This window comes from Loa loa (assembly GCF_000183805.2).
Source record: "Loa loa unplaced genomic scaffold supercont3.28, whole genome shotgun sequence".
Taxonomy (NCBI): Eukaryota; Metazoa; Nematoda; class Chromadorea; order Rhabditida; family Onchocercidae; genus Loa; species Loa loa.
The window spans coordinates 36,847-48,335 of record NW_018108208.1 but is presented as its reverse complement, the minus strand read 5'-3'; the positions used below and the strand labels follow the sequence as shown (position 1 = coordinate 48,335).

General features: G+C 35.5%; 2 protein-coding genes across 2 annotated transcripts; both read right to left on the bottom strand.

Moving 5' to 3' along the window:
• Nucleotides 1-297: 297 nt before the first annotated feature.
• LOAG_08923 (MH2 domain-containing protein) lies at nt 298-4,922 on the bottom strand. The gene is made up of 13 exons (XM_020447828.1): nt 4,769-4,922; nt 4,221-4,501; nt 3,872-4,033; nt 3,427-3,552; nt 3,167-3,321; nt 2,781-2,869; nt 2,550-2,684; nt 2,282-2,413; nt 1,952-2,017; nt 1,632-1,809; nt 1,289-1,457; nt 974-1,129; nt 298-584 (listed from the first exon to the last, which is right to left on the bottom strand). The coding sequence occupies exons 2-13, from the start codon at nt 4,494-4,496 to the stop codon at nt 381-383; spliced, it is 1,848 nt and encodes a 615-aa protein (XP_020301980.1). The 5' UTR covers nt 4,497-4,501; nt 4,769-4,922; the 3' UTR covers nt 298-380.
• Nucleotides 4,923-5,972: 1,050 nt separating this feature from the next.
• On the bottom strand, nt 5,973-7,728 carry LOAG_08922 (hypothetical protein; the record flags this gene model as incomplete). The annotated part of the gene is made up of 7 exons (XM_003144452.2): nt 5,973-6,289; nt 6,369-6,551; nt 6,615-6,750; nt 6,916-6,999; nt 7,190-7,245; nt 7,373-7,451; nt 7,663-7,728. 7 exons carry the CDS (start codon nt 7,726-7,728, stop codon nt 6,024-6,026), a joined length of 870 nt encoding a protein of 289 aa, XP_003144500.1. The 3' UTR covers nt 5,973-6,023.
• Nucleotides 7,729-11,489: the final 3,761 nt, after the last annotated feature.

Below are 11,489 nucleotides of genomic sequence, written 5' to 3'. Positions count from 1 at the left end.
TATATATATATATATATATATATATATATATATATATATATATATATATATATATATATATATATATATTCATACTAGTAACAAGACACAAAGAAAAAGGAAATCTGCAAAAATATTTTGCGGATTTACTACCCAAAGTACTACAATTAGGAAACGGTCCTCAAAAGTTTTAAATCATGGTAAGAGCTACTGCATAATATTATTCATCCCTTTCGTTGGAGATGATAACAAATCCACAAAGTAATCCAAAATTTTACGTCATTAAATGAGTACAACACAAGATTTCTTTTCGTACGGTTTCGTTGACGAACGAACAGATGGGGCAGCAATAGCTTATTGATAACACCACATTACATTAATAACACATATTAATATATTAATTACATTTGAGATGAAGAAAAATTATTTAAAGTTGGATTATGAAGGACTTCATCAAGCAGTTGAAGAGCCCTGTTTATTTGGACCTCTATCCAACATGGTGTTTCCTTGATTGATTTACGATCATAATCTGGTCCCCATCCTTTGACAAAGGATACTGCCAGAGAGCACAAGTTGCGTAATTCGTCGACACCGACATTTGCAGCCTAAAAAATATCAATACTGTTTAAAAATGACAGTAAAACAATGAAGACATGAATAACCGAATGCAACTGTGAGATGCATCAGTGCCTTCTAAAGAATTAATAAAGATTCAATCAGGTCTTCTCTTCCAACTCATAATGAAATAAATACTCCTAATAATCAAATAAAATAACCAATCACTGATATTTTACATTCCAATGATGTTTAGAAATATCAAATATGTGCCCCGCAATTCATTTTTAAACTGTAATCATCGTTACATTTCAAAATTAGGAGAACTGATGAACCCAAAGTAAATTACAAAGTCTCAGAATTTATAGTGAGACTACTGCTGAAACTTGAATGAAATACCAGTAAAATGCTGGCCAGAAAATGAAATAATACAAGTAACCTGATTTAAACGGCCGGCAAGTTCTGCCGACTTTCTGTCCATTCCAAACAATGGATTTCTTGAATTGTCGGACGAGTTATTCAGTATTTCCGCCGCTATCAACTGATACATATTCTGCTGTCGCAGCTGGTGGTAACACTGCCGTAAGTCAAAAACCTAAAACCACTAAATAAGTAAAGAAGCAAGAAATCCATAGTTCCAGATAGCCAATTTTTACTTTTACAGTATACAGTTTTATCGAATGAGAACACAACCAACATTCCTTTGAAAAAGCTGTTCAGAACGAATTTTTGCAATTGCTTCCGAAACACAAACTTTTAATGTTGCTTGAGAATAAATCTTGTGTACAGCATCGCCCGGAACTCGTCCGGCTTCACGATCGAGATACGAACTTTGAACAAAAACTGGTCGATCCGACAAGCATGTCAACCAAACATCACCCTCTCCTTTCACGTCCAATCGAATCCCGCGACCAATGTGCTTCCTGTTGATAATATACAATGTAATGACTGGACACAACATTTCTCGTCAAGAACAGCATAAATAAAAACAAACCCCATTTCAACACTTGCAATGTAATTTCCAAAATAAATATTTAAGAATTTAAGAAATTTTGGAACACAGCTCAAATAACGAAATAAACATTGCATCAATCAACCTGCATCGTTCACTCTCATCAGTACGCTGAACGTTGGAAAGAGATCCTAAACAAAAACGACCGGGAGCAGATGGGTCAACTCCTCCATCAATGTAGACCGCAGGTGCACTTACAGCAAATGTTTCACCAACTTTTGTATTGAACTCATAATAAGAAATGACGCACCAATTTGCCGGATCTTGAACAGAGATAAATTAATAACAAATGAAAAGTAGCTGCAAATATCAGTTTTCCATTAGTGAAAAGCTGTTGTAAAGGATGTTTCTAAATTTGATCTATATATGTTTGTAAAAAATAGCAAATGGAATTACAATCCTTACGTGGACTTAGCGATGTAGGTTCCGTTTTGTCACGAACTCTAGATTCTATGTGATGCTGAACTTCTTCTAAATAAGAGTTTGAAATCAGTTTTAAATGCTCTATCCTGACCAAACACTGATAAAAATTTGCTTAAGTTGATTACTACAGATTTTACTTTCAAAAGAAAAAACCTGATCCCTCTGTTAAACATCCCACTCATTTAGCATAGAATGAAACTTCCAGTAAAAACACATACAAAACATCTTAAACTGTATCATTATTTACTAAACAATATTTATAATAAGACAATAGGAACTAAATATAAAAAATAGTTCTACAATATTACTCACGCGAGTTACTGAATGCTGATGAGGGAGATACTTGTAACGATGGATTTAACGCCACAGTGATAGACTGAGTTGGAAACGTATTTTGCGGCTGCATGGAACTAGATGAAAATGGAATTGGATTTACCACTGCTGCTAAAAAAACAGAAATTTGCCATGGAATTCCAAATTTATGAATGAAGAGTAGGAGTAGGAGGACAAAACAGCACTGCTGTAAAAATTCCTGTAAAAATGAATCAAACTCATAAATACAAAACTGAAACGGACTTACGAATCTGTGATGGGATTGTAACCGCTGCAGCAACTGCGTTTTGCTCACTGTTATTCCAAGTAGACTGATTCGATGCCATACATACACTGGAGCCGCTTAATAGATCCTGCTCATCACCAGACAATTTCCTCGTCTCTGTAATGATGTACAATATCGACAAATTTCAACGCAAAATCAATTAACACCTTCCAATACAGCAAAAAAGAAGAAATAATCTTTTTGCAATGACACCTGTTTTGACAACATTGGAAGTACGCAGTGTTGACGCATATGCAAGTGTCTTTGCAGTCCAACCGTCATTCTCATTAAGCGCTGAGTTCCTGTAACTTCATGTCTGACTGAATGTCCAGTCAAAATAATAAACACGGTGCGTTAACCCATACCAACTGCATTGAACTGTATGAAAACTTGACAATGCTTCGAATAAGTGTAATTACAAAATTCTACTGATACATAGTATCGAACGAAAATCGATGCTTCGAGATTAGAATACAGAATCCATACTACGATAAGTACAACAAATATACCAAACAAACATATATTTTCATTTCAACTAGTGATATCAAAAAAAAAAAGGAAGAAATGCCCACGGATTATCATAAACTCTTAAAAATTACTTTGATAAATCATCGCTAGTTCCTGCACTTCCTGGAGATAGTGTGTTTGAATCGTCTTGTGATGAGGAGCGATGTTCAATCTTTAAATTTGACAAATCAATCGCACCTATACCTGGCGGAACAACACGTTCATAGTGGTATGGATTAACGCAAACCTAAACACCGCCTCATGAACTGATAAGATTTGGGAAGGAAAATAATTTTGAAGAAATCAAAACTTATTTTTAGATATAGATATATAAAATGCCGAAAAACCTTACGAGGTCACACTTTAGGTCAAACGCACATTGACAAATTGACAAATGTTTCAGCTCATTTTTATGTAAATCAGGCCATCTCCAAATACGCGCATAAACGACGTGCGGAAAACCTTTTCTTCCAGCTACCTGCAAAAATAAGGAAGTCTGAAATGGTTACATTTCTGAAATCGTTGTTGAGTAAATAAATTTTGAACTTTAGTTACATAATCAAGACGAAAACAATATAATGATGTAGTGACTGAGATATAACATTTATATTTAATAACTTTCTGTGAAATCCTCCTAGCAATTAAAACATTGAAGAAGGGAAACAACTACTATCAACAGATGAGGGTCGGATGAAATATGCAGTTTACTAAAATAAGATACATTTGCATCATGTCAAATTATCATGTAATACCTAGCCGAATAAGGTGAAAAAATTGAAAATATCCACATTTGTTACCTGCAGTCGTCCATCCAAAGTACGCTGAATCGTAATACATTTCGGAGAAGTTTTCCCATGTGATGTCACAGTGATGATCAGTGCATCCAATTCATCATGTTTATCTTTCAGTTTCTTAATCAGACTTTCAATGGCTTTGCGACTGAACTCCTCATCTCGCCCCTAAAAAAATACAAACACACATTATAACTGGTAGTGAAGTGCTTTCATGAGGATGCTGGAATTCATGCATTCTTCGACACTCAGTTTTGTACATGGCTTAATTACAATCAAGCAAACCTGGTTTTTCCAATATATATCAGGTGGTGGAAATTCGAAAGCCTACAGAAACCTATAGTAACACAGTTACCGTATGATACATCATCAGATACTGTGTGATTGTAGCGCATGCATCAGAACTTGTCGGACGTTGCGTGGACTGGGGAACTTGTTGCATTTGCGACCTGACTTGGCTGTTTGCACTGAGCAGTTGTGTACCAGTACTTGACAACTGTGACCGAGTTTGTCCACCTGGGCTACAGTGAAACTGTGGAAGAACTGGTGCACCCACATCAGCACCTGTAACAGCACTCACATTTTTCACTGCCAGCCCCCGAGGTGAAACAGGACTGAAGTTCGACGACATCACATCTGAAAAACATAACCATTATGGGACGTTTCACGAGATAACAGCTTCAATCCCTGCGACCCATAAGGAACTGGCAGTAGGAGGTCAGTGACAATGCTGACCAAATAGGTAAATCCCATACTCTTCTTTGTCCTTTTTGTGTTATTTATGGACTTAATCATTTCAACTTCCTGTATTCTGAATTAATTGCTTCATTTTTTTGAAGTGAAAACAAAGCCAATAACACATATTCGGCAGCAGTATCAGTTTTAAACATGAAAAGAGCGCACCTACCTACATCCTGGCCGAACACTTCAACTGGAGATCGGTTGTCCAGAATGGAGATTCACTGAATTGTTGTTTGTAACAAAGAGTATGCGTCGGCTTACGGCTGCAGTAACGCGAAAATACTGTGAGAATACCACACATCAACACTGGAAGCTGTCTCACTCATCGTAATTGATAGTATGTTAAAACGCGGAAAACGGAGATCTCGATAACTCATAAAGGTCGCAAGGAAGTGCAACCTTTCTCATATCTTTCCTTCTTCATGGATTACTTTCTCAATACCCCTAATTAATAATATTCAAACAAGCGTTCAAATACAGCCATGCTTATAGAGCCGACATATAAAAGAGTGAAGATATTGAGGTGAAGGTTAAGATCGGCAAGGTCTTGTGGCCGAAAGTTCTCAATGCCGTTGCTTATGTTGCGATCAGGTAAACAGGTTTTCAATCTCTGCTTGGCCAACTTATTACGTCCCCATTTTTACACTTCCAGATCCAACCACTGCCATACATGACCAGGCATATGCGAGAACTCACATGAGACTACTGAGAGATTCGCTCCTGTTGTGGATTAAAACAAACACACACACCACTTAGAAATGCTTTATAAATAACGGCCACCCGTGATATACTGGTGGCTCCTCCGCGCCAAAAACAAACTTTAAGGTAACTATTTTGCCTTCTTTAAGGGAGTGCGCTAATTTGCTTTATTAGTTTCGAATACGAGGTTGACTTTATATGAACTGGTATTGTCTAGTTTGATTTACCGGAAGAAATATATCTTGATTGAGGGCGCTATAAAGAACACTGCTTATGCTGGGGAAAAGGATAAATTATTGTTGCAGCTCCCTGAATAAGAAATCAGCATAAGAGTTAGGGTTGACTGTCTTTTTATCTCATCTGGCTATGATTTATTTAAGTAACGAATTTATCTGATTAACGGATGCCTTTCTGTGAATAATTGAAGTAAGGTGTGACATTGAATGTGCTGAATTGCTTGGAAATTGCAAGTTCCGTAGAAGTACCACTTTTTTTCTTTTTCTAGACTATTCAAGGACTGATTTCATTCTGTTGTCCATATTTGTGAAAATGACCAGAGAATATGTCTCGAATTCCGAAATATCACGGAATTTTTTTTTTTCAACTTCTTTGCTTTTCTCATGATTTTGTGAACGTAATTTGTGACGTGTTTAAAGTATGAAGTAATGCAAGGAACAAATTTATTACGGCATAATGGCATTGATACTTAAGCAGTTTTTCAGGCTTTTTTACTTCTCTTCTTATAGCCAACATTACTGTCACCACCTGAATCGTAGTTGGATTGCTCGTTGTACGATGAAGGTATTTGGCTTTGAATATCAGTTATTTGTGCATACGATGGTTTTTCGTTACCTTTTGTGCGAGGTGGACATGAGCAGTATTGCGCATCTTCACCTGGCATACCTCGAAGACCGCTTATACCTACTGCTCCCTTTTGCCCAGGAGGACCCCGTGTTCCTGGTGGACCTTGCGCTCCTGCTTCACCTAAACATTTATTTAATAATTTAGCATATTTTGTGGACTCCATGATTCATTTCGTATCTTTTTAAATATTATAAACAACAGACCATCTTTCCTCTCTGCCCCGGTGATCCGGGATATCCTTCGAGACCCCTTGGTCCTATCGAACCTAATTCGCCCTTTTTCCCAGATAGACCTTTTTGGCCACGTGTTCCATTCAATCCAGGGGGTCCTGGGTCACCAGGTCTGCCTGGCGCACCCATTTCTCCAATTACTCCAGGAGTACCTGCAACTTAATTCCATATTTTTTCACAATTTTAAGCATAAAATTAAAGAAGACACGTCCTACCTGCATAACCAGTTCTTCCAGGTTCGCCAGTACGTCCTGGTGGTCCCTGTTGCCCAGCTTTTCCTGGAATACCTTCTTGTCCCGGGGGACCAGGAGGACCCCGCTGGCCCTGGGGACATAGTCGACAGTTGTTGCTCTACAATCAGACAAATTTTCTGAGCATGCCCGTGAACTGCAGATAATACTATGATCAGTTTTAGTTTAAAATTCTGATTAATTTTAGGAAAACTTTCGATGAGGGAAAACTTTTTTTTCTAATTAGGAAAACTTTCGCAAATATTACACATTAATCAAAAGTTACATAGTCGGTCGTAACCGGAATAGCATTTCCAGGCAGTCCTGGAGTTCCAGGTGTTCCTGGTTCACCATGCATTCCATCTTCACCCTGTAAATTTTACGTGAAAGAAATGCAATAAAACATATCACAGTAGGAGACTAAAACTATATGAGCAGTGGTTCTAATGTGACACGTGTGATTTGGGTTGAAAAATAAACTTTCTGAAAACCACACGAAAAGGATTGATTTATTGATTCATTTTTCAATACTTTTCTTCCCAGTAAATGGGATAACTAACAGGTTTTCCTGGCAATCCTGGTGGTCCTGGAGGACAGACGTTCGATGTTTGGCATTCTGAAATTTAAATAAGATGAGAATTGAAGAAAATAATAGCCTTTGTGAATGTTACACTAAATTTTTGTGCTCCATTCTATCAAAATATAAATGTTGCATTAAATAATCTTATGTAAAAATGATGTACCACAGACTGATTGTTGTATAGAAATTTCTGATTTGGAATATGCGTTGTGAAGTGGATAAACGTTTTGTTCCGAATCATACTGCAAATAATTATGCTTCATGTAAGAATGACGAGGCAAAATAAATCCCCATTGATAACAAAATTCAACTGAAATTCTGGTACCGTCCATAAGGAAAGTACCGAATGACTGAGAACCATTGCAAAGATGAGAAAGTTTTTTTTCCATGGGGTTGTTGAATAATGTAATGGCTCGGAAAAGTAAGGCTCACTAATCGATCGAAATAAAGTACCTGTCTTTTTTCTCGCTTTAGTACTCGTGCTTGAAATAGTTGTTTCCAAGCTTCATTCGTAATCATTCGGAATTCGTCGGAGTCCTGCTTCAACTACAAGTAGTTTGCTGTTTTTAATCTCAGGGATAAATGAAGAGAATAAAAATAATTATTTACAAGTCACGTTTTTCAATCTCAATCAACAATCCGTTCTTTGAGATGCAGAATTTTTCAAACAATTTTTTTCAATCGCACGAAGACGAAATGATAATCTTATATATTTTATGATTTTTGAAACTATAACCAAACTGCCTATTGAATGAGTGGAAAGAATAGTAGAGACTTTGGAACATGATAATGAATTTACCCTCTCGTTGATTTCTGTTATTTTCATGAAAATTAGCGGAATATAGAAGAATACAACCACAATAGTTCCAAACGAAGCAACAATAGCAGTAATGCTGATGGTTCGTATTACAAACATATTGCTGTTAAGTTGATCAATGTAATGATCTGAAAAGTGCGTTTATAGAAAGATTTGTTGACGCGAAGGGGACATACACACTTAAATCAGGATGAAAAAGAGAAGTATACCGGAAACGTGTTTCAAACACGATTAAAAGTAATTTGGCTCTGTCAATAACGATTTAACGAGTATTGAGGGCGAAAAACTGACCCTCTTCCACTGTGACATTTATTAGATTAACTTAAACAAGTATGGAGGAAAACGAGACGAAGACGTAAAGTATTGAGTACATCATTTCGAAATATTACCCTTTTTCCGTAAAATTCACGTTTTTCGTAAAAATGTAAAACTGAAAGCTAGTCATCTTTTGAAAATGGAACTGCGTCCTCATGGTTTATCTGCACCATCATTCCCTCAACATTTTTGGCCAACTCCTGTCGTACATAGGGAGTAGTCTCAATAAAGCATGCAAAATCCATTTTCATTCAGTTTCCTACTGATAGCATCTCTCAATCATGTAGGTTTTTAAAATTTCTTAATGTATTCTTAATTCTTTCATTCTTGATTTCACTGAAAAATAATGAAATAAGACAATTATAGACTGAAGTGCGTTTTTTGTCATCTCTCATATTTACGTATTCGATAAACTCTTATCGATCTAACTTAATAAAATTCTCTAGTTTCACGTATATTCAAAATCGACACTACATATACTATTGATTTTGGCTCTTTAAAGTTCCTGCAGATGAAAATTTGATGGCTACCTCCCTTTCTAATTTGCTCTTAAGAATTTTGACCTCGTAGATTGGACACTCTCGAAGCATTCCATTTTTCTGTTATTTTCGAACTACTGAGAAACATCGAAGTTACTAAAGCGAAAGCAGAAATTGCGATGTGAAATATTGCGCATATAATCTTCTTCAAGTATTATAATCCTGCCGTTTTAAGGAACTGGTTTTAAATCATATAAAATGTAAAATAATTTCGATGCGATAATGTAGTTAACATTTGATGCATTAAATGGGTCGTAAAACCCAGGAATAATAATAATTCGTCAGTTAGTTGTCGAATAAGACTGAAATTTTTCATAGTCTACGAAAAAAAAGAGTTCATTGAACAGATGTAACCACAATTCATAGGGTATGAAGCAAGCATCGCTAAATGATGTCCTGCTAGCAAATATTAGTCAACTATTTTTTGGACTCATTTGTTGATTAAGCTGTTAATGATTCGATGGTCATCTGAAAACCTTTCACTGTTATTTCCAAAATCATCAGAATTCATGCTCCTCTCTCTTCCATACTCTTAGGAGTGCTGATAAAAGTTCAGCACTGGTTGTCGTACTAGCATTCCTTTAGCTTGTAATATGTTAAAAGTTGTAAAGAGCGTATAGCTTAATTTCAATGTGACTTTAGTAAAATTCAAGAACTATGAAGAATATCGCGTTCAACAAATAATTCGGTTCATTTGCATATGTCCAATACAACTTGTCACTCTTGGTAATCACAACGTTGTACTGACGAGATGCTGATGAACTAAATTTATTTCGCTGCAGGCGATTTGCAAGAAGAGCAACATTAAAATGCTTAGGATATAAATCCAAGTCTTCCTATTATCCTAAAATAATTTGTGATTTTGTCTTTAATATCGCCCTGTACTTAAATCCGGTAGAATACTCGTTTTCGAGTAGAACTAGACTTAAAAATTGCTGTGAGTTGAAACATTGTTGTATATTACAACGGCTAAGAAAGTACTTCAGTTTTAAATCCCGTCAGATCATCATATGGTTGAAAGATAATAAATATGGAGGTCCGAGTAGCTCCAAACATAATTACAATAGTTCACTTAACTTAATGGAAAGAATTGCTTTAAGGAATAGGAAGGGTTTGGTTTTTGTATGTAAAAAGCCAATTAATAAATTGACCGAGTTTTTAATATACATAATGAAAACATTTAGTGGTATTATTATCCTGATGTCTAACTTAAATTTAAGTTCAATAGCCAAAGGGCTATTGAAACGGTAAGGACGGTAAGGATGCAAGATTCACTAATTCTGATTTCAGTACTAATTCAATTTCACGTAAAATGATCAAGATTCCATGCCAACTATAATTTATTGACAGGTCAAGTAAACTGCCAGCTTTCAATTTTAAAACTTACAAACTGTGCTCGAAATAATCTGCATTTCAATAAAAATAAGTGGGAATCCAATTGAAGAAAGTGACAGTTATATACAAAATATCCATCCATTTCTCCCATTTCTTCCATATCTTCCTTGTATATATATATATATATATACATTATATATACTAAGTTTGCATTATAATCTGCAGTTGTCGGATAGCTATGTACAGCTCATCTCAATATCATTAAGAACGCTGCATTATCACATGGTAATAATCAGTCATTTCGGTGATATATAAATGTCGTTACCAACTAAACTGGTAGCTAAGCTTTATAAAAAGTTTTCTCCGAAACAAGTTGAAATTAAAAAGTATATGTTAATCATAGAGCACATTATGTAGTTATCCATAAATACAAACAAGCATAATGGCAAGAGTGAGTTAAGTAGCATATGCCACAAAGAGACCGCTGTTTCTTCATTCTCCTGTCTTTTTATGACGTGTCTCGAGGAATTTTGACTGTCCATATTGTAAAATGACACATTTGAAAATGCATTCTTTACTCGGTAAAGGAATTCAATAGATCTCAGATTTCCAAATCACAGGAAGTACGGAAATGGTAATGTGTATAACTAGATGCTGGTCATTTTCAAATAGAGGTCGTCCCACAAACTGAATCTACTAATTTCCTTTATTTCCCGCAAACTATTCATTCCTAATTGAAAGTCCATAGAAATCCGTTTTATCCCACGTTTCTCAGACAGTACATGGCAAAAGAAAAGCAAAATATGTCTTAAAGTAGAAAACGACTCACGTAATAATCGGCTATTATTTTGTTACAATATTACTATATACTATACTAATACCATAACTTTTATTTACTGAACTGGTGTTGATGACTACACTGTATAAAATGATGTGAATCATTTTCAAATTTATGTATGCAAGTAAACAAGCTTCGTTGTTCCTTTCAAAAAACTGAAACTGGTAGTTCATATCTCCGATGATGCTTGTTGCCTTCTTCAGATTCTTCTAAATGCAAATGAGTTTTGCATGGTTATTAAGCTTACGATTATGATATTCATGAGTCATACAATATGAATTATAGCTTTTTCCGCTTCACTCCTAAAGGGAAAAAAGAGGAACCATAATTGGTAAGAGATAGAATTATCTGATGTTTCACTTATATCAGGATTAGCATAGAAAGTTTGTCCACTCCAAACTATACACTACATCTTTCGAATTAAACTACACATGAT